General features: G+C 49.0%; 1 protein-coding gene across 2 annotated transcripts in view; it reads right to left on the reverse strand.

Moving 5' to 3' along the window:
- LOC140393827 (copine-8-like) overlaps positions 1–23,961 on the reverse strand; it is an 873,667-nt gene that overhangs the window by 315,807 nt on the left and 533,899 nt on the right. For both annotated transcript variants that reach the window (XM_072480322.1, XM_072480321.1), the window contains exon 10: positions 15,745–15,786. In XM_072480322.1, coding sequence (XP_072336423.1) covers positions 15,745–15,786 — 42 coding nt within the window. The remainder of the gene's footprint in view (positions 1–15,744; positions 15,787–23,961) is intronic.

Here is a 23,961-nt window from a genome sequence, read left to right on the forward strand (position 1 = left end):
GGGACGGTATGTGTAAAATATTTTTTTCGAATTGTTGAACTTTTAAAATTTTTTCAAGCTCAGTAAGGTTGATGTAGTGGTGGAGCTAACTTCAGCTAATTTGGGTGGCAATGGAAGAGGTGACCGGAAGAGGGTGTGTGGAACTGGCGTGATGAATGTGGGGATTTCAGATGCATTATTATATAGATATTTGGTGCAGTAAGGGTTAAAACCTGCGTTAGTGTGTGCGTGACTGCTGCAGTCATGTTTTAAAATAACCTTGGTTTGAAAGGTTGCGAGCCAGGGGTGCAATTAAAGCATCGTTAAATGCTTGGGCTACTGGAGTGTTGTTTTGATCAAGCGAAATTCCCTGTGGAGTTAATTAGATATCAGTTTGGTCAGTTTATGTCATTGCTGGGTGGAGTGAAGGCATCAGGCATTTTGCAGAAAGCAGTTCAGGTACGAGCTGAATTAGACTGTGTCGAGAAATCACGCAGCCTGCTCTCATTGCAGTTCAGTTAAGAGAGATAAATAGTCTTTCAAGCAGTGCGGTCTTGTCTGAGAACAAAGAGAGCTGAAACAAGGTTTCTGAAATTTTCTGAAAATAGAGAATTTTGCATGGTTCTGACAGGAGTCAGCTTCTTCAAAGCAGTGTCAACAGATCTTTCTTTCTCAATGAATATCTCTGTAAAGCAATTATCCCTGAGTGCCAATGCTTTTGTCGTGGATTAAGAGCAGAGATGGGGTTTTGTCTTGTTGTTTGAATAGGAATAAAGATAGAAGTTAACGGTAGTGAGTAATATTGTTTAAGGGGCAATGTAAGTTATTTTGTAGTGTGATGTTAAAGATATTTTAATACTGTGTTAGTAATAAAGTTTGTTTTAATATACCATGTCCCTATTTCTTCATGTAATCTCTCCTGGAAGGAGGTATCTTTTCCTCACAATCTTACAAAATTAAAATAAAATATTGGGGTTTCTGTCCAGAATCCTAGCCAGTATTGGGGTCTGATCTGGGATCGTAATAGTGGAGATGTGGCTGACTTGGCAGCAAAAACACTGAGCTGGGAACTGACGAACACTGATGTGTCTAGTCTGAAGGTTAAGATGGGAATCATATAGGCTTTTAAGCTGAAGACAGGGGACAGATGTTCCTGGACACAAATAAAAGCTGTCCACCAAAGCTCAAAATGAGCATTGAAGTGGAAGTAAGAGGGAAAGGAACAGTTTGAAGATTGATTTTTCCAGTCTGTAATAGATCAGTGGGGCGTTACTGTGCCAGCCAGCTTTCTGCCAGTAAACTGTGCTTTCACTGCAATCTGATAAGGTATTTCCTGAAGAAAATTGATGTGCACGTTTTTGCAGAATATGGTGAGACAACAAAAGTAAAGGGTAAATGGCTAGATAACAAACAACACACAATTAACCAGCAAAGAAAACTAAATTTGACAGATGGGCCTAACTGACAGCATGCTTATTATATATAGCATCTGTGGTTGGAAAGACATGCATCATTGAAATACTGGTAAATTGCCTGTGATGTTACCTATGGTAAGTTAATTATCATATTTTTTCATATATAAGATAATGATAAAGTTTGGCGAAAACCATTGAAAAACCTGCTCTACAGAGACACTTACTAGTAATTACAGCATGACAACTGACAACAAATTGAATGAGAAATGTTGATATAGCAATTTACATTGTGAAATGCAGAGAGAAAAGCATGGCCAACAACCAAGACAATACAAAGTGGTTCAGGGACAAGAAATGTGTGCTCTACACAAACTTTAAAGAATATGTTGCTATTTAACTGATTACCAACCTATTTACGTGCTCATTGGTGGCAAACACAGAATAGAGAATGGATTTTCTGGTTGCTTACAATTAGCAATCCATAAGTAACCATAAGGAAGCCCTCACCTGGTCTGGCCTATGTATGAATCCACCCCCGCAGCCATGTGTTGACTCTGAAATGGCCCAGCAAGCCACTCAGTTCAAGGCAATTAGGGATGGGCAACAAATGCTGGCCCAGCCAGCGATGACCATATCCCATGAACGAACAAAATTAAATCCACAGAAAAGGGATATAAAGATTGAACACATTGGAGGCCTTTACTGCAGTGAAGTGGTGGAATCCCTGCCCAATATCGGAAGGAGATCTGCAATCATAGAATCATAGAATTTACAGTGCAGAAGGAGGCCATTCGGCCCATCAAGTCTGCACCAGCTCTTGGAAAGAGCCCCTACCCAAGCCTACACCTCCACCCTATCCCCATAACCCAGCAACCCCACCCAACACTAAGTGCAATTTTGGACACTAAGGGCAATTTAACAAAGCCAATCCACCTAACCTGCACATCTTTGGACTGTGGGAGGAAACCGGAGCACCCGGAGGAAACCCACGCACACACGGGGAGAGAGTGCAGACTCCGCACAGACAGTGACGCAAGCCGGGAATCGAACCTGGAACCCTGGCGCTGTGAAGCAATTGTGCTAACCACTATGCTACCATGCTGCCCCCAATCAACAAGGAGTTGCAATCAACAGGAGCTGGAGAATTTGGTTGATTCTATGGCTAAGTCTACTGGAAAAATATTTTTCTGCTGCAGATCCTGTTGAAATATTATTTTGCTGGAAGTACAGTGACAAAGCATTTTGTTTATTAGTTTCATCTCACCTTTCTCAACCTGTTAAATCTGTAATAACCTTCTGCAATTATTTTAAATCTGTGCCCATTTTAAATCTGCAAACATGGGTACAAATAAACCAGAATCATATTAAGTATCATGAGTCACCAGTGTGTTTGCTTGAAATTCATGGGTCAAGATGAAACCTGAGTGAGCGTTTTAAAACTAAACGGTTTGCACTGCTAAGGAATCCCTGGATTTGAAATATCTATTGATGCAGTGAGATGAGATAACAAGGCACATTTTCTCGGTTCACCTACTTAAAACTAATATGAGCAGAGAATTGCGAAGAAAAAAGTATTTTTTCTCAGATGAGAAGTGAAGCAAAGGGCCCATCTCCCTGCATTGGTAAATGTGAAGGGTCCCATGGCATAATTTCAAAGAAGGGCAGGAGGGTTTTGTCACCAGTGTCCTGGTCAATATTTAACCTTCAATCATATTTTTATCTGGTCATCACATTCCTATTTGGGGGAGTTGCTGCGCACAAATTAGCTGTTAACCTCCTACTTTGCAATAGTACAATTCAAAAATATGTACTTTATTGGCTGTAAAGTGATTTGGGATATCTTGTGGCTATAAAAAGTGCTATACAAATGAAAGTCTTTCTTTTCTAAGAGCATCTACGAAAATAAAACTCAAGGAGGTAAAAAGATTGTAAGAAGGTTATCAAGTTAACTCAGTACAGAGATTGCCCCCAACATTCTCAAATTTATCTTCTGCAAAACATCTGTCAGGAAAAGTCATATTTTATACAATAAACCTAATTCTCCAAATGTAATATTTAAGATCCTGACGTAGATCATACTGAAACTTAGCTACGGGGCAGTTGGCAAGCGTCTGCACGAACCTAACCCAACAGCAGTCAGGCTCCTTTATCTGGATGAGTTTGGAGATTCACAGGGCAGAAATTGAACATCATTGAACTTGATTTTTCGGTGTCATATCACGGTTGGACAAAGGAATCTCATATTGCAACCTCTCAAGCTAATGGTAAAGATCCCCATTCAAAATAATTATCCAAGTTTCCTGGCCAACGTTTATTCCTCAGCCACAATCAATAAAATAGATTATCTCATCATTTACTCTTTGCAAAGCTTTGCGGTGTGAACATTGGCTTGTATGTTTTCCTTCTTGCAAAGCATATTGAAACAGCCAGGCACCATATCAACGCAAGTTAATTCCCAATCAATACTTATTTTTGTATTACTTTCTGACCCTTCTCATAATCTCTTTTAGTCTTCTTATCTATTTTCAGCTACCCAAGGCTGTTCCATATTGCTTATGATTTTCATTGGTATTGTAATTTTCTATTTTTAAATCACATTCCATTCATTTTAAAATGCATCTACTGATAGCCAAGATAAAGAAAATTGGAACTTGTGGTGTTATTCAATGGTTCTGAATCTACTGAAGTCAATTCTGAAGCAAACATTAGCACAAGTAAAATTCAATACAGGGACTGTGGAATGTGGGACAACAGCAATTATGATATAGGCTGGGATTCTCTGTCCATTCGCTGGTGATGGGATTCTCTGGTCCTGCCGGCAGCGTACCTCCACCCTCGGAGTTGACAGCAGTTTGGGGTGGCTGGGAATTCCCATTGACAGCGGCACAAGCAGAGAATCCTGCCACCAGCCAATGGCACGCCACCTCCCATTGCCGAGAAACATGTGCCTGGGAGGCCGGACAATCCCACCCATAATATATGGTAGTATCTGTGGAGAGAGAAACGGAGTTAAATGTTTCTGAAGAGTCATATTCGTCTCAAAATATCTGTTTCTCTCACATAGATGATACCAGACCTGCTGAGTATCTCCTGGATTTTCCATTTTTATTTTGCATTTCTAGCATCCACAGGATTTTGCTTTTATAATATAGATCATATTTGTCTGGCACTACTTTAAAATGCCAACGGACTTCAACTCTCCATCTGTGAAGTCAAAAAGAACATAGTGGTATAATTCCCAGATTTAAAAGGGAATCTTTCTGTTAATAGAAATCTTAATTTATATTACTGCCATCTGTTTCAGCAAAAGGCACACATCTGTGGTTAAAGTTCCCCAATAAACACTGCCGAACAGTTTCATTGCAGTTTTTGAACAGATCCAAACTGATGTAGTTGACGGTGGAAAGTGTCACTGGGCTAAATTCAGAAATGCCAAGCAATTTCCTTTGCATAAAGAGCACAGTTATTCTAGTGCTGGCACTCACTACACGGTTTCTTTCATGTCATAGTTGCCTGGGTTGCTATTAGCTTAGCTCATTTCAGATGTGTTAATTGATTTCCTCAGCCTGGTTAATGAGATTGCTTCAGGGTACATTTCCAATTTCACCAACATTACCACAGAGAAAGAGTCACCCTGTGCCACCTTTCATTCTCTTTAAACCATCAGGAAATTTGCAACATTAATCTGTGAAGCTTGATTGCAGTTCCTTTTTTTCCCTTTTATTGGTTAAACTGCTCCTTAAAGTTCAATGCCGAGTGCCCCCTTGCAGTGCACAATGAATTTCTTTCCATTTATACACATTTCTTTCAAAATGTGTTCACTGACGTAATAAGGTTTGGGGATAATTTCAATAAACAGTCAGAGTTTCTTCCTTCTGCCTATATCTCATCTGAACGCTGCCAGCAAGCTCTGGTTACAGTTGGAGCTTTAGGGAGGGGAGGGGGAGCAACAGTATGTTGAAGGGGAGGGGGGACAGAGGGGAGTGGAAGGGCAGCCCAACCCAGAGAGAAATTGTTAAATGGGAAATTGGAAAATCGTTACAATCCGTGTTTAAGGAAGTAATATCAGCACATTTGGGAAATCAAGACGCAATCCATCAGATTCAGCATGTTTTATGAAGGGGAAATCACGTTTGACTAATTTGCTAAAGTACTTCGAAGATGTAACAAGTCAAGTGGATAATGGGGATCCTGTAGATGTAGTATATCTGGACTTCCAGAAGGTGTTTTATAAGGTGCCGCACAGAAGGTTAATACACAAGGTTAGAACACATTGTGTTTGAAGTAATTTGCTAGCTTGGATAGAAGACTGGCTGATGGATAGAAGAGGGAGAATGGGGATACATGGGTCTTTTTACGGATGGCAAGATGAAACGAGTGCCGTACCACCGGGTTCGGTCCTTGGGCCCCAACTAATTACAATCTATGTTAACGACTTGGACACAGAGGTAAAAGGTTCTGTAGCCAAATTTGCAGATTACACTAAAATAGGTGGGGCAGTAAGTTGCAATGAGGAAATAAGAACATTACTAATGGATATAGATAGGTTAGGTGAGTGGGCCAAAATGTGGCAGATGGAGTTCAACATGGATAAGTATGAGGTCATCTATTTTGGTCGGAAAAATGGAAAGGCAAATTATTATCTAAATGAGGAGGGACTTCGGGCAGCTCAGGTGCAGAGGGATCTAGGTGTCTTCGTGCAAGAATCTCAGAAAACGAGTATGAAGATAGAGCAGGTAATAAAGACATCAAATGGAACGTTGGCATTTATATCTCAAGGAAGTATGAAGGTTAAGGAAGTGTTGTTGCAACTGTATAAGGCATCGGTGAGACCACACCGCACCTGGAGTATTGTGCACAGTTTTGGTCCTCTTATTTGAGGAAAGTTGTAATGACATTGGAGGCAGGTCAGAGGAGGTTCATTAGATTGATTCCAGAGATGAGGGGTTTGGCATATGAAGAGAGATTGAGCATTTTAGGCCTGTACTCCCTAGAGTTTAGAAGAATGAGGGGAGATCAAATTGAGGGAGATAAGATGATAACTGGTATGGGTAACATCGTGGAGCGGATGCTTCCTCTTGTGGGGCATTCTAGAATGAGAGGTCATACTCTCAGGATAAGAGGCAGCAAATTTAAAACAGATGAGGAGAAACTACTTCTCACAATGGGTGGTGACTCTGTGGAACTCACTACCTCAGAGTGCGGTGGAAACTGGGATGTGGATAAATTTAAGGAGGATTAGACAGATTTTTAATTAGTAATGGGTTGAAGGGTTATGGCGAATGGGCGGGACGGTGGAGATGAGACCATGATGAGACCAGCCATGATCGTATTGAATTGTGGAGCAGGCTCGAGAGGTTAAATTGCCTACTCCTCCTAGTTTTCATAGAATTTACAGTGCAGAAGGAGGCCATTCAGCCCATCAAGTCTGCACCGGCTCTTGGAAAGAGCACCCTACCCAAGGTCAACACCTCCACCCTATCCCCTTAACCCAGTAACCCCACCCAACACTAAGGGCAATTTTGGACACTAAGGGCAATTTATCATGGCCAATCCACCTAACCTGCACATCTTTGGACTGTGGGAGGAAAGCGGAGCACCCGGAGGAAACCCACGCACCCACGGGGGGGATGTGCAGACTCCGCACAGACAGTGACCTAAGCCAGAATCGAACCTGGGACCCTGGAGCTATGAAGCAATTGTGCTATCCACAATGCTACCGTGTTGCCCCCAAAAGTTCTTATGTTCTAAGAAAAAAATATTCCGTCTATTCCACCTTCCAGCTCTTGGTCTGTAGCCTTGCAGGTAACAGCACCTCAAGCACAAATCTGGTGTTCTTGATTAATAAGGGGATTTCTTAGTTAACAAAGGGATCAGGAGTTATAGGTAGAAGGCAGGAGAATGGGGATGAGAAACATATCAGCCATGGTCAAATGGCGGAGCAGACTTAATGGGCCTAATTCTGCTCCTGTGATTTATGGTCGTATGGAGAGTGCCTCACATATATTTGCACAGGCCGGAGTTACCTTGCTTCTCCTGGCCCCACAAAGTAGTTTCTCAAAGGTTGCTGATTAGGTCACTCAATGCCAGTACAAACAGAAGAGCAGTTGGGATTTGTCCCTGAAATCTGCAATTGGAGTCCTGCATGGTTTCCTGCCCGAAGCTGGTAGGCACCCCAGCTACCCCTTTTTAAGGAAGGCAACTGGAGTGTCAGTATAATTGGAGCACTGGTCAAACTATCTCTATTTTTAGGTCACTACATATTTACCGAGCAAAGGCATCCAAAAGCAGTCCCTGTTATTAAAGTGACAGGAACAAAGGAACACAACTTCAGCCTGAATTTCAACAGCAGTGCTGTAATATAAATGGCGTAGCACAAGTGCCTTCAGTAGCATGAAGGATCACCTCAGGTGCAGCTGATTCATAGAATCATAGAATTTACAGTGCAGAAGGAGGCCATTCAGCCCATCCTGTTTGCAGCAGCCCTTGGAAAGAGCACCCCACTCAAGCACACATCTCCTCCACCCCATCCCCTTAACCCAATAACCCAGTAACCCCAATCAACCATTTTCGACACTAAGGGCAATTTAGCATAGCCAGTCCACCTAACCCACGCACCTTTGAATTGTGGGAGGAAACCGGAGCACTCGGAGGAAACCCGCGCAGTCACGGGGAGAACGTGCAGACTCCACACAGCCAATGACCCAAGCCGGGAATCGAACCTGGGACCCTGGAGCTGTGAAGCAACTGTGCTAACCACTGTGCTATCATTCTGCCCCCTGTGATGATTGTGTAGCTGTATGATAAGCCTACCTCCTTGGGAGAGGGAAAAATAAGGTCATGCTCCATTTTTCTCAGCTATGCCAAGCCAAATGCTGTTGCTCAATTGTACAGTATTGCACATATCACATAGCTGGTTTGTACTGTCCTTCCCCAGCTAGCACGGAAAGTCCAAGAGCACAAACGAACAAACCAACTTGCATTTAGATAAAAGTAATATCAGGCAGGTGTCGTTCTTGGGATGTGGGCATCGCTAGCTAGGCCAGCATTTATTGTCCATCCCTAATTGACCTCAAGAAGGTGGTGGTGAGCGGACCTCTTGAACTGTTGCAGTCCATGTGGTGTAGGTACACCCACAGTGCTGTTAGAGAGGGAGTTTTCAACCTGGCAGCAGTGATTGAATGACAATATAGTTCCAAGTCAGGATGGTGTGTGGCTTGGAAAGAAACTTGCAGATAGTGATGTACCCATGCACCCGCTGTCCTTGTCCTAGGAGGTAGGGGTCATGGGTTTGGAAGATTACCTAAGGTACCTTGGTGTGTTCCTGCAGTGTACCTTGGAGATGGACACTGCTGCCACTGCATGTAGACGGTGAATGGAGTGAATGTTTGTGAATCGGGTGCTGATCAAGCGGGCTGCTTTGTCCTGGATGGTGTTGAGTTTCCTGAGTGTTGTTGGAGCTGCACACATCCAGGCATGCGGTGAACATTCCATCACCCTCCTGACTTTTGTCTTGTAGATAGCGGACAGGCTTAGGGGAGTGAAATAAAAACAGAAGTTGCTGAAATACTTCACAGATCTGGCAACATCTGTGGAGAGAGAATCAGAGCTAATGTTTCATGTTCATTACCTCGCCACTCATGCTGCCAGATCTGTTGAGTATTCCCAACATTTTCTATTTTTATTTGTATGTATACAATTTTCCTTTTATTTGTGCCTTTCAAGTCCACAGGGTGCCCCAACATTCTTTATAGTCAATGAAGACTTAAAGAAGTGTAGTCACTATTGCAATGCAGAAAATGTGGCAGCTAATTTATGCAAAGCAGGATCCCACAAATAGCAATTAAATAAATAACCAAGTTATTTGATTTTAGATGCTGACTGAAGTATAAAAGTTGACCAAACTCCCAGAAGAACATTCTCTTCAGTGAATTGTGCTGTGTGACTGCATACATCTACCCGGGAGGGTCGGCAGTGTCTGCTTTAACTGGGGCGCGATTCTCCGACCCCCCACCAGGTCAGAGAATCGCCGGGGGCTGGCATGAATCCTGCCCCCGCCGTGTCCCGAATGATCCACCACTAGAGATTCAGCGGGGGCGGGCATCGAGCCGAGTCGGTCGGCAGGAATCGCGCCGGTCGGCGGGCCCACCCTCGGCAATTCTCCGGCCCGCGATGGGCCGAAGTCCCGCCACTGTCAACCCTCGCCCGCCGGCGTGGATTAAACCACCTTTTGAACGGCGGGACAAGGCGGTGCGGGCAGGCTCCGGGTTCCCGGGGTAGTGCACGGGGCGATCTGGCCCCAAGGGGTTCCCCCACGGTGGCCTGGCCCGCGATCGGGGCTCACCGATCCACGGACGGGCCTGTGCCGTGGGGCCACTCTTTTTCTTCCGCCTTCGCCATGGTCTTCACTATGGCGGAGGCGGAAGAGACCCCCTCCCCTGCGCATGCACGGGGATGCCATGAGCGGCCGCTGACGCTCCCGCGCATGCGTCGCCCGGCAAAGACCTTTGCCGCCTGCTGGCGTGGCGCCAAAAGCCTTTCCCGCCAGCCAGCGGAGCGGTAACCACTCCGGTGCAGGCCTAGTCCCTCAAGGTGAGGGCTTGGCCCCTAAAGGTGCGGACCTTTGGGGCGGCCCAACGCCGGAGTGGTTCCCGCCACTCCATTACGCCGGAACCCCCCTCCCCGCCGGGTGGGGAGAATCCCAAAAACAGCTGAATTACCTAGTGCACTGGCGGGTGACATGTAGCTGGTGGAGGCCAATTAAGAGGACACCGCTGGTCCACAATCCAATTGAAGATGGTGGTCCACTACCAAGACTTGCTAGCCCAATCAGCGGGCAATAGCACCAAGAGCATTGCTAATGCAGCTGTTCCAGGGAGGAGGTGCCTCTATGGCAGACATGATAAGTTTGATCAGGGGAAGTTGGGACCATGCAGGAAAACCCAATGATTGGAGGGGTGTCATGGTAAAATGGTGGCCATCACTGCTGCAGGGGCAACTGTTGTTACCAAGGGGCCCCTCCACGAAGCACAGTGTCCCCATCACGGCGAGCTCCACATCTGGAACTTACTGGGAATGGGCATCCCCTTAATGGGCAAAATGCACACAGAGGCGGGAAGGCTTCCTTAATTAGTCTCTTACGGGCTCAATTGGCGAGACAGAGGGCAGCTACATCATCATGTTTTCCACTGCTGGGAATATGGTTTGCAGTGGGAAGACATCCTCTCGCCTTGCCTTCCCCTGCCAGAATTCCAGCCCCCCTGCCTCCCATCCTAGTGCCAGAAAAATCCAGCCTATTACCTCTGATCAGTAACTCAACCGGACCCGTTTGATAACTGATTTTTATCCCTGAGGCAGTAGTCCTTCCACTACTGTAGTATTGCACTGAAGCATCAGCCTAGTTGTGTGCTGAGGCCTTTGGATTGGGGCTTGAACCACAACCGTTTAACTCAAAGTTCCCAAAATTAAAGGCATACATGCCCAAGAACTGCTGGCTCTCAGTTTACAACGGTTCTCATGAACTCAGTGACCAATGAAAATGGGATTGGTTCCACAGTAATGGGTCCCTCAGCCTAATGTTAAACTTCCTGATGTTGAAATGGTCAAGGAGTGCTGAACAGCATATCCTGAAAAATACAGTATCATTATGAAATCAATAAATCTTCCTCCTCTAATTATCTTTTTCAGTTTAAAAGCATAAGGAAAAGATAGTCATGATATCACCCACAATTCAACAGACAGTGATGAAGTGAATAGATTAGCAAATGTTCCCGTAGGGCATCTTAATGTAAAAGGAACCACATGGGCACAAACTATCATTGTAATTTTTCTAGCTAGAAAGAAGGCATGATAATTAAGCTGTATTTATGGTCACTGTCGGGAGGCAAAATAGCTGAAAGCAACTGAAGGTATCTTGAAAATAGAATCATTGACTCACTACAATGCAGAAGGAGGCCATTCGGCCCAACGAGTCTGCTGGCAGGATGGAGAATCCCAGTGCCGGTGGGACATGCCGCACCAGAAAACCGTTGCAGCAAGATGGAGAATCCCGCCCTCTGTTCTCCCTCCGGAGGAGAATTGCTACTGATTTACATTCCCCTTGGGAGCGCAAATCAGGAACCAATTCAGTGTCCCTTGCTATGAAAATTTACGTAAATCAGGAAGCAATTCAGTATCCCTTGCTATGCAAATTTATGCATAGTAAGGAATACGAGGGATTCCCAAGGGAATCCCGCTGTCAGGCCATCATTTATTCTCCCTTCATGAGTGAGTGACTCTAAGTGCAGAAACCCCAATGTTTACAAACATCAACCACATCAAAGAGAAGTAAGTGCATTCCAATCACTAAGTGCATTCCAATCACAAAAGCGTGCGATTGCAATGCACTTACCAGTCTTTGATGTGGTTGATGTTTCTAAACATTTGGAATTCAACACTTAGGATCACTCATCCATGAAGGCAGATGAATGAATCAAGGCTGCAGCTGTTTTGTGCAAGCTTTCAGTCACAGCCCACTACTAGAAATAAATGAATGATAGTTAATGGATATGAAGGGTTTAAACACAGGTTACTGCAGATCTCCTTCCAAGAATGGACACATGGAGCTTCCAGGTAAGTGTTAAAGCTGTACTTTTTTCACTGCCCCTGGCTGGACTGCTCCCTGGCTTCCAGATAGGGGTCTCTTTTTTTGTGTATGTGTGTGTGTGTGGGTGGGGGGGGGGGTCCTATGGGTGGGGGTCCTGTGGAGCAGGTGATGGAGCCTGTGTCAGTGACCCCCATGGGGGGGGGGGGTTCCGGAGCACCACACCATCCTGGACTCTCTCTCTCTCTCCCCCCCCCCCCCACACACACACCCCTGTCCCTTGCACATCCGATGGGCAGCGGGCAGAACAGGATGTCACCATGCCACCTCGGACACCCGAGAGACTTCCGGGTCTGTTCAGGTCACTTCGGAGGACGGCCGCCAAAGGTGACCCAGGTCACAGGGTGGGAATTGCAGTAGCAATTCTGGCCCGTAAGGCCAGAAAGCTAGACACTAGTTGGCACGGCTGCAGTACATAGGATAGTTTTAGGGGCTCGGGCACAGACTTGTACAAAAATGTTCACCTTTTCCAATAAACATCTGTGCACAAATGTTTCAATCTGCCTCAGTGTTCTGTCAGATGGGTGTGAGGAGTGGGCTGAGCTGGCTGCAGAGGGGGAGCTGGGGTAGGGGGTTGAGCGTGGAGACAGGGGGCCGTTGGAGTCAAGTAGGGGCAAGGACCTCCAATTCAGCCACCATTCTCCGACCCATTACCTGGCCCCACCCCCATTCCTCATCACCCCCCAACACCGCACACCATCCCCAACTCCGCCACCCCAAGGGTTCGGTGGGACCATGTGATGGAATGGTAGCTTGTATGCAGGGATCACCCAGGTGGACGGTGGAAAGTGCTACCCTGGGAAGAGTCAGACATCGTTCAACAATGCGGAGCACCAGAGCTCATCACGGAGCAGGTTGTCATCATCCTGCGTCCCATAAACCTGACCCGCTGATACTGCCAACCCACGGCCTTCACCCCATGGTGAGGCAGGTAGGAATCATGGAGGGGTTGCAGGTGTGGGATGGATGTTGGTGCAGGGAGGGTGGACATGGGAGGGGATGGTCAGCAGGGGGTGGGAGGGGTGTTGGGGGTGGGAAGAGATGTTCATGCTGCTGGCCAGGCCCCCTAGTCAGCGAACCTGGGAATGATTAGAGGGTCCCATGCACACCGACCCTGGAGCACATATTCCCCGACCCATGAGACCAGGTGTGCAGATGAGGGTAGTACAGTTGATGTAGTTTACATGGATTTCAACAAAGCCTCCCACATGGGAGACTTACAAAGACGGCTAATGCAGATGGGATTCAGGGCAACTTAATGAGGTGGATTCAAAATTGGCTTAACTGTAGGAGACGGAGGGTGATGACAGACAGCTGCTTTCGTGACTGGAAGCCAGTATCCAGTGTCCTACCACCGGGATCTGTGCTGGTCCCCTATTGTCATTTATATAAATTTGCGGATGACACAAAGATTGGCTGGATGGTAACAGTGAGGTTGAGTATCTTGAGTTACATAAAGACATAGACAGAATGGTCAACTGGGCAGAAAAGTGCCAGATGGAATTTAACCCTGAAAAGTGTGAGGTGATGCACTTTGGAAGGAGCAATGTGACAAGGAAGTATTCCTTCCCACCTCCTCCTCGACCTGTTGGGCAGCTGGCTTTCTATCCTCACTGGCTGGCTCCTGTTTTCTGGGACACGCTGCGCTGTTGCAGGGTCCTCCCGGAGCAACTCCTGCTTGTACAGCCTGAATGCATCCCCCAGGGTGCGATGGCTAGAATGGTGGCTGCAATTCCTGGTTGAATTCCGAAGTCCATTGTCCGCAAGGTGTGAAAGGCAGACGTGTTAGCATGGTGTGTACCACCATGCCCAACCAGGTCCAACGGACTACACGGTGGCCCTGGCCTGCACTGTAGCCCCTGCTCCTGGATTTCCCTCACCACCACTCCCTCCTTCCCCATCCCTACGCTCACCCATGGCCATTCACCCTTGCACATTACCCTCCGCACCGCACTCCTTGCCCTGACAGTGGCCGGCACCATGGGGGCCACTAGCCCCAAAATCTGTCCTTTGCCAGCAGGGGTATCAATGGCTGGCATTACACACGCCAGCGGTACGCTCTGTGGCCCCTGTCCGGTGCCCTTCTGCAGGGGCTACCATGGGCAATCCCTTTGGTTGGGGCGCGTGATGCTCGCCGGAGGGTGGTGTCCGGTTGTGGGTGGTGTTGGGGCGGAAAAGAGGGGGGTTGGTGGTGTGGAGGAAGGGGTTGGGGTTGGGGGTGTGGAGTGGATAAGACCGGTGTCACTCTGTGCAACTGCGGACCACGCTGGGTGGTCAGTGGGGTGCGCAGCAAAATAGTTGCCGTGCAGGCCGTGACAATGGTGGTCCAAGCCTGGACACCACTCCAGTCCTGGGGGACACCACCCCAGTCTTGGGGGATACCACCTCAGTCCCAGGGGTCACACCGGTGCCACGATCCATTGCCTTGTCACCATCCCCATCACCCCTTGCTACATCCCCCCCTTGCCCTGGCAGACATCCAACCACCCCAGCCAACCGTGCCCACGGTTGCGCCTCTGGGGACATGTCTTATCTCCTCTCTCCCTCTATGGCGCCTGTTCCCGAGTTTTAAAACCACAAGTGAAACTCGCCATCGGTAATTCCTCCTGGAGAAGGCGGAGCATTGCGGAAGCCTCGGAGAATGCCGGGTCCTGCCCTTTAAGACATTCAAATGGCATTTACTGTATGTGCAAAGTAGAAAGCATTGACGCCGCTGTTGAGGCACTGGAGCATGGGATTCCATTGGGCACCCAGCGCGGCATGATTTTTGGCTCACGCACAATTCGTCACCCAATCGTATTTCGCGATTCCACCGCCGCTAGACGGAGAATCCCACCCAAAGTGTTTCACTGAACAAAGAGCAAGACGAGCCAATGGAGGAGATGCTAGGAGGAGCGACCAAAAGCTTGGTCAAATGGGTGGGAGTTTAAGGTTAGGTCCTAAAGAAGCAAAGGGAGATCAATAGATAGCAGGGCTTAGGATGATTCTTCCAGCGCATGGGCCTTGACGGTTGACAATGGTGGGGTAAGCCGAAGAAGAGATGCAAATTCCTATTCAAAAGGTGATGCTTCCTTGGTTCTAGCAGCAGAAGGACCATCTTGTTCTGTATAATCTGTGCTTATTGCAATAAACCACTATTAACCTGCAATCCCATTCTTACTCATATACCGGTCCAGTTTATATTAAAAGTTAATCGACACAGCACTGCTACTGATTTTATCTTGTGTTTCTTTCAATACTCAATACCAATGGTAACCTGATCATGGCAAAATACGATTAATAAAAAATAAGCTGATCGGAGAAGAGTACAAGAAAATGGGATTGCCAATCAAAATTCTGATATTGTACATCAGAATTTGACAGTAACTCCTTTACCAGAGGCAGTCAGTACGAACTGTGGCACATAGGAGGATTTTGTGAGTTACACTGAGCCCTGCAGTTAATCTGAAAGCTGCAGCGAGCCACACATTAAGAAGCTGCACACAGCAAAAAAACTCATGATAATCGCATTGATACCTGCCAGACTGACAGAGAAACCGCTGCAGACCAGATGGTATCTGATCTTTCCAGAGCTCACAAGATACCAATTAAAGATGCAGAAAGGAAGAGAATCCATTTTTTCGGCTGAACAGATAAAATGTAATCGCGTTCCAGTGGGTTATTCTTCTTATTTCATGTGTCATTAAAATGCACGACTCTAAGGCTTACCTGCCATCTCTATCCCAGTCGTACACCTCCACCTTGATCGTTCTGTAACGAGAAAAACACAAGTCATTAATACCCTACGTCAAATTGGAGTTGAGTTAATTATGTAAGATGATTACCTGGTACCGTTAATACTCTTTATAGCATTGCAAAGAAAAAGGCAGTGATTACATTTCTATGTAAATCAGAGCAATTGTTGGGGCTTCATTGTGAAAGAAGCGTACTCCAGCAATAACTGTTAACCTATTTGAGAACTGGTGACAAATAGCTGCCTACCTGTCTAAAGGCTTTCAGGTCAGAGGGATAACTCGATGGCCTGAGTTGAATGAGTTTTATCATACAAACAATAGCGCAGGATGATGAGGTTAATCTTCAGAATATGGGTGTTCAATCGATTGGAAAATTTGCCTTTAATGTATTTGTTCAAGCAATAGAAAAAAGCATCCTGCAACGGTAAAAAAAGGGCGCAAGAAGAGAGATTGGGGGGGGGGGGGTGTGACGCAAACATTTGAAGGTTGCAAAACAGATTATGTAACAAGCAGTCAAAAACGTGTAGGGGGTCCTGGACTTTATAAATAGAGGCATAGAGTATAAAAACCAGGAATTTGAACAAAATAAAACACTAGTTTCATTTTAGCAGGAGCAGTGTGCCAATTTCTACAGAATTTGGAATGGGTTTAGAAGAGAGAACAAATTTTAGGGATATTGGCAAAAGGAGAGGGCAAGTGGGATTTCTCAAGTCTGTGCTAAATCTTTTGATGTGCTGAATGACCTTACTGCTCCAGGATTGAAACCTCTCTCTTTTTTAAAAAGAAGTAAGTTGTTGCGCAAGCAAAAAAAAGATGAGACTAACGTTAAGCAAATTTCTTAACCTCTGAACACTTCAAAGAAAAAGATTTAGGGAAGAAAAGAGTTCAGCGCAGAGGTTGTTCCTATCGGTCACTGTGACTTCAGTGGAAGAAAGGCAGAACCCCTGGTTTGCACCATTGGCGCGATCAAATGACCATGCTGCGCTGAAAAAGCAGCGCACTGCGGCATAGGGTGGCCAATAAAAGCCAGGAGACCCCGCTCCTGGGATCTACCCAGCGCGCAACGCTGCGATGTAAATCCTGCCCATTTTAGGCAGGATCACCTTTTGGCAAACATGCACATTAGAGTGATACAGCTAGTCTCATACTATTGTGCTGATTCCCTGAGGTACCCGAGGCTTTGGGATTCATCCCCGTCGCCTCAGAGACCCCGGGCAAGCGTCATTCAGCACTGGTCCCCACAAACGGGGACCAGATGGAATTACACTTGTGGGGGTCTCCCAGGGGATCAGAGGACCCAAGTTCCATGCCCTTTGGGCAGGGTGGTCCACCTGGACATTCTGGCAGTGCCAGCCTGGCACCTTGGCAGTGCCACCTGGGTGCCAGCCGGGCACTGCCACAGTGTCTAGGTGGCACTGTCAGCTGGAATAGGTACTGCAAGGTTGGCAGTGTCTGTGGTAGTATGCATTAGGGATCATGTGGGACTGTGAAGCCGTGATGTCATTGGCTGACAGATCCCGGGTCCTGGTTGGACGTTGACCTCTAGCTCCACCCTGAAGGCGGAGTATAAGAACCAGGAGTCCTCCCCCGCAGGCAGTCTACTACTGGACTGCGGGGGAACAGTCACGCTTAATAAAGCCTCATCGACTTCACTCTATTCGTCTCTCGGAGTCTTTGTGCGCTACTATTTATTAAGCGTGACTAAAGGACTATGGAGCTCAGGATCATCCCGGAATGCCTGAGGATCAGCCCCCACGCAGTGAACGCGGCAGCAGCTTTCAAGCACTGGCAGACTTGTTTCGAGGCCTACCTCAGAACGGCCCCCGGCCGGGTCACAGAAGACCAAAAACTACAGGTCCTGCACTCGAGGTTAAGCACGGAGATTTTCTCTCTCATCGAAGACGCAGAGGATTTCCAGACGGCGTTCGCAGCACTAAAAAGTCTCTATGTTCGCCCAGTAAACCAGATCTACGCTCGCTATCAACTCGCAACGAGACGGCAAAGTCCCGGAGAATCGATAGATGAATTCTACGCCGCGCTACTAATTTTGGGACGGGCCTGCAGCTGCCCGCCGGTGAACGCAAATGAACACACGGACATGTTAATGCGCGATGCTTTTGTGGCAGGTATGAACTCCTCCCAAATCCGGCAAAGACTTTTAGAAAAAGAGTCGCTAGGACTCTCAGAGGCACGGGCCCTAGCAGCCTCCCTAGATGTGGCTGCGCGAAACACCCGCGCCTCCGGCCCCGACCGCGCGGCAGCCCATTGGGCTCGGTACGCACCTGTCGCGACAAACCCCCCCCCCCCCCCCCGGACACCCCACAGGCTTGCGCGGTTCAAACGCCAAGTCGCACCGGGGGAGCCCGCTGCTATTTCTGCGGCCAGGCGAAACACCCCCAGCAGCGCTGCCCGGGCCGCGCAGCGATCTGTAAGAGCTGCGGGAAAAAGGGCCATTTCGCGGCCGTGTGCCGGTCCCGGGAGGTCGCCGCGGTCCCAGGAGAATAGGGAGCCCTGCACGCCTTTTACGCTCCCCAACCCCCCCAGCACCCCATGTACGACCCGCAGGCGCAACCACCTTGGGTCCCGACCACCGCTCTCCCCGGAGAACAGGGTGCCCTGCACGCCTTTTACGCTCCCCAACCCCCCCCCCCCCCCCCCCCCCCCGCCCATGCCCCATGCATGACCCGCCGGCGCTACCACTTTGGGTCCCGGCCACCGCTGTCCCCAGAGAAGAGGGAGTCCTGCGTGTTCCTAACGCTTCCCAAACCCCCCAGCGCCCCATGTGCGACCCGCAGGCGCTGCCATTTTGGGTCCCGGCCACCACGAGGGGTGGAGGGGCGCCGCCATCTTGGACCACCCCAGACCTGTACGACGCATGGGGGTGGCCATTTTGTCCACCCCCACCGCCATCTTGTGACCCCCAGCCATGTGCGATGCATGGGGGCAGCCACCTTGTTCACCCCCGACGCCATCTTGGACGGCAACAACGGACCCCAGTGTCGACGGCTCCACGGGGTTCGAAGAAGACGCTCAACCATTACAACCACGGCTGGCTTCAATGACGCTGGACCAAGCACGGCCCCGGACGCTCCAGACGACGACGACAACGGTGCTGATAAACGGGCACGAGACACCATGCCTGGTCGACTCCGGGAGTACGGAGAGCTTTATCCACCCCGACACGGTAAGACGCTGTTCTTTGACCATCCGTCCCAGCGCACAAAAGATTTCCCTCGCTGCAGGATCCCACTCCGTACAGATCAAAGGCTTCTGCATAGTTACCCTAACGGTGCAAGGGAGGGAGTTCAAAAACTACAGGCTCTACGTCCTTCCCCAACTCTGCGCCCCCACATTACTGGGATTAGACGTCCAGTGCAATCTACAGAGCCTAACCTTCAAATTCGGCGGCCCAATACCCCCACTCACTATCTGCGGCCTCGCAACCCTCAAGGTTCAGCCCCCATCCTTGTTTGTAAACCTCACCCCGGATTGCAAACCCGTCGCCACTAGGAGCAGACGGTGCAGCACCCAGGACCGGACCTTCATTCGGTCCGAAGTCCAGCGGCTACTGAAGGAAGGCATAATCCAGGCCAGCAATAGTCCCTGGAGAGCACAGGTGGTAGTAGTAACGACAGGGGAGAAGCAAAGGATGGTCATAGACTATAGCCAGACCATCAACAGGTACAGACAACTAGACGCGTACCCTCTCCCCCGCATATCCGACATGGTCAATCGGATTGCCCAATATAAGGTCTTCTCCACCGTGGACCTCAAGTCCGCCTACCATCAGCTCCCCATCCGCCCAAGTGACCGCAAGTACACAGCCTTCGAGGCAGACGGGCGATTATACCATTTCCTAAGGGTCCCATTTGGCGTCACAAACGGGGTCTCGGTCTTCCAACGAGAGATGGACCGAATGGTTGATCAACACGGGTTGCGGGCCACGTTCCCGTATCTCGACAATGTAACCATCTGCGGCCACGATTAGCAGGACCACGACGCCAACCTCCAAAAATTCCTCCAGACCGCTAAAGCCTTGAACCTCACGTACAACGAGGACAAGTGCGTTTTTAGCACCAACCGGCTAGCCATCCTGGGCTACGTAGTGCGCAATGGGATAATAGGCCCCGACCCCGAACATATGCGCTCCCTCATGGAATTTCCCCTCCCGCACTGCTCAAAAGCCCTAAAACGCTGCCTGGGGTTCTTTTCATACTACGCCCAGTGGGTCCCCCAGTATGCAGACAAGGCCCGCCCCCTAATACAGACCACGACCTTCCCTCTGTCGACAGAGGCTTGCCAGGCCTTCAGCCGCATCAAAGCGGATATCGCAAAGGCCACGATGCGCGCCATCGACGAGTCCCTCCCCTTCCAGGTCGAGAGCGACGCCTCCGACGTAGCTCTAGCGGCCACCCTTAACCAAGCGGGCAGACCCGTGGCCTTTTTCTCCCGAACCCTCCACGCTTCAGATATCCGCCACTCCTCAGTGGAAAAGGAAGCCCAAGCCATAGTGGAAGCGGTGCGACATTGGAGGCATTACCTGGCCGGCAGGAGATTCACTCTCCTCACGGACCAACGGTCGGTAGCCTTCATGTTCGATAATGCACAGCGGGGCAAAATCAAAAACGACAAGATCTTAAGGTGGAGGATCGAGCTCTCCACCTTCAACTACGAGATCTTGTATCGTCCCGGAAAGCTGAATGAGCCGTCCGATGCCCTATCCCACAGCACATGTGCCAACGCACAAATTAACCGCCTCCAAACCCTCCACGAGGACCTCTGCCACCCGGGGGTCACTCGGTTCTACCACTTTATTAAGTCCCGCAACCTCCCATACTCTTTGGAGGAGGTCCGTACAGTCACAAGGAACTGCCACATCTGCGCAGAGTGCAAACCGCATTTTCTCAGGCCGGATGGTGCGCACCTGATTAAGGCTTCCCGCCCCTTTGAACGCCTTAGTCTGGATTTCAAAGGACCCCTCCCCTCCACCGACCGCAACACATACTTCCTTAATGTGGTGGACGAGTACTCCCGCTTCCCATTCGCCATCCCCTGCCCTGACATGACCGCGGCCACAGTCATTAAAGCCCTGAACACCATATTCACACTGTTCGGTTGCCCCGCATACCTCCACAGCGACAGGGGGTCCTCCTTCATGAGTGACGAGCTGCGCCAGTTCCTGCTCAGCAACGGTATAGCCTCGAGCAGGATGACCAGCTACAACCCCCGGGGAAACGGCAAGTAGAGAGGGAGAACGGCACGGTCTGGAAGACCGTCCTACTGGCCCTACGGTCCAGGGACCTCCCGGTTTCACGGTGGCAGGAGGTCCTCCCGGACGCCCTCCACTCCATCCGGTCACTACTGTGTACTAGCACTAACCAAACGCCTCATGAGCGCCTCCTCGTCTTCCCCAGGAAGTCCTCCTCTGGAACGTCGCTGCCGACCTGGCTGGCGGCCCCAGGACCCATCTTGCTCCGAAAACATGTGCGGGCGCACAAGTCGGACCCGTTGGTCGAAAGGGTTCACCTCCTTCATGCGAACCCGCAGTACGCTTACGTGGAGTACCCCGACGGCCGACAGGACACGGTCTCCCTGCGAGATCTGGCGCCCGCCGGCAACACACACACCCCCCCGACACCAATCACCCCCTTCCTGCCACCGCCGCACCCGCCCCCTTCCCAGGAGGATCGGTCCTCCTCCCAGGCCCGACCAGGAGTGAAGCCCAAGCTGAAACCGTAAGGCTCCCGGAGACGACAACACCAGAACAAGCACCACCACCACCACCGGGGCCGAGGCGATCGACACGGACGACCAGACCGCCCGACCGACTCGTGGCGTCGATCTAACACTACAATATGTGGACTTTTAACAAGAACATTTTGTCTTTTTCTCCTGACGATTACTGTAAATAGTTCGAAACAAAAAAAAACCTTGTACATACTGTAATAACATGCGAAAGTTTTCCTCCCAGGACCAGCCTTGTAAACCCTTACCACCATGCGAAGCATCACCCCGCTGGGTTCATTTTTAACAAGGGGTGAATGTGGTAGTATGCATTAGGGGTCATGTGGGACTGTGAAGCCGTGATGTCATTGGCTGACAGATCCCGGGTCCTGGTTGGCCGTTGACCTCTAGCTCCGCCCTGAAGGCGGAGTATAAGAACCAGGAGTCCTCCCCCGCAGGCAGTCTACTACTGAACTGCGGGGGAACAGTCACGCTTAATAAAGCCTCATCAACTTCACTCTATTCGTCTCTCGGAGTCTTTGTGCGCTACAGTGTTAAGCTGGCATTTTCTGTGCACACGTGATTGGGCCAGAGGAGCCCTACGTGAATATTGGGGGGTGCAGGGCCGGGAACCCTCCCATAGTCATGCTGGGTGGAGGTCAGGGATCGCTTCAGGGGTCTCAGAGATTCGGGACGCTATTTAAAAATGGCGTTCTACTCTCTCACAACACCGGTGAGCGGAGCTCCCCACTCTACAAAATGGGGCTATGTGCAGCCTCGGCCGTGCATTCCCTGCTCAGGCCCCTTATACAACATGAATCTCGTTGAATAGCCATTTGTTTCACGGCACTGCGGGCACCAGGAAGCACGCGACTAAACATGCTTGCTATGGGACTTTGTTCCCTTTTGGGAGAATCACGCCCCAAGTGTCCAAATGTTTCTGCTGGTCTTCTGCTAGTTTTATGTGAGTTGATCAGGATAACCTCTGATAAATGATCTGGAAAGACCGTGAGAGAAATCTGTTCATGTAACAACGCCTCTAACAATGCCTGGTTAGGCTGGTTCCCTTGAGGTAGCCAAGAGGTCAGAGTGTTGCGCCGTATGCCTTCATTGATATCATTGAAGAACATCATGCACCACGCACAGGCTGGGGCATACTCTGGTGCCTGCCCCCAGGGAATCAAAGTAAGTTAGTGCAATGCAAAGACATTGCTCCCTCTATATTAGTTAGAACAGGAGTAAAATTAAAATGAAAGCACGCTGAGACAGCCAGTAGTAAGAGGATAGAAAAAATTGCTGAAAGCATAGCTGAATTGTTTATATTCTCTTCTTGTATAAAAATGATGTTTCTGTGCTTAGATTTAGTAGTTTATAGTAATAAAACCATTCCTAATGATTTATTACTGAAATTATGCAGTGAGAAACTAATTTACAAGTGCTTAATGTGCCATCGAAAATTATTCACTCTTATTTTTGCAGATAGAACATCTGAATTAAAAATAAATAACGGGAGAGAGTAGAAGTGAGGTTTCAGATTTGGAGTGTACAAAAGAGGCGGTAATAAATCAAATGCACATTCTGTATATTCCTTGAAGGAAGACTGGGTGAAGTGTGCCACAAACAGATAATTTTCTGCGAATCACAATTCTTTGCCCTTGTCAAAGTTGGAATTCACTCCCAAGAGCTTTCGGGGAATGCACATTTAGCACTTGTACGCTCATATCCCTCTGCGTAATGACATGCTTCCAGTATTTTTTCAACATCACCAATCTGAGCTGAAAAGTTGAACTGCACATCTCATTGTTTTGAACAGCATGGTTACATACAAAATACATCAGCCTCAGAACCAACACATTCATTATACACTGTCAGTCTAATAGGAGGGTTAACCCAGGATGGGACACATAGTGGGAGTACCCCAACAATGAGGTGTGAATTCCAAGTGGAAAAAATGAATGCCAAGTGGAAAAAATAATTTATTAAAATATACCCCCACCCCTTCAGGAATATGCACAAGTTTCTGGTGGTACTTATTTGCATATTGTCAAAGAAAAGGGCGCGATTCTCCGAAATGGAGACTAAGTGTTCGCACCGTCGTGAACGCCGTCGCGTTTCACGACGGCGCGAAACGGGTGCGGGGTCGACTGATTCTGGCCCCCATAGGGGGCCAGCACGGTGCCTGAGCGGTTCATGCCACTCCAGCCTCCCTTCCCGGAACCAAATGGGCACCGTGCCAACCCGCGCATGCGCAGTTGGGCCGCGCCAACCCGCGCATGCGCGGGGGACTTCTTCAGCACGCCGGCCCCGATGCAACATGGCGTGGGGGTTCAGGGGCCGGCCATGCATCAAAGTAGGCCCTGGGGGGAAGGAGGCCGGCCCACCAATCGGTGGGCCCCGATCGCGGGCCAGACCCCATCGGAGGCCGCCCCCTGGTGAAGGAGCGCTTTTCCCCGTCCCACAGGCCGCC

The sequence above is a fragment of the Scyliorhinus torazame genome, chromosome 17 (assembly GCF_047496885.1).
Source record: "Scyliorhinus torazame isolate Kashiwa2021f chromosome 17, sScyTor2.1, whole genome shotgun sequence".
Classification (NCBI taxonomy): domain Eukaryota; kingdom Metazoa; phylum Chordata; class Chondrichthyes; order Carcharhiniformes; family Scyliorhinidae; genus Scyliorhinus; species Scyliorhinus torazame.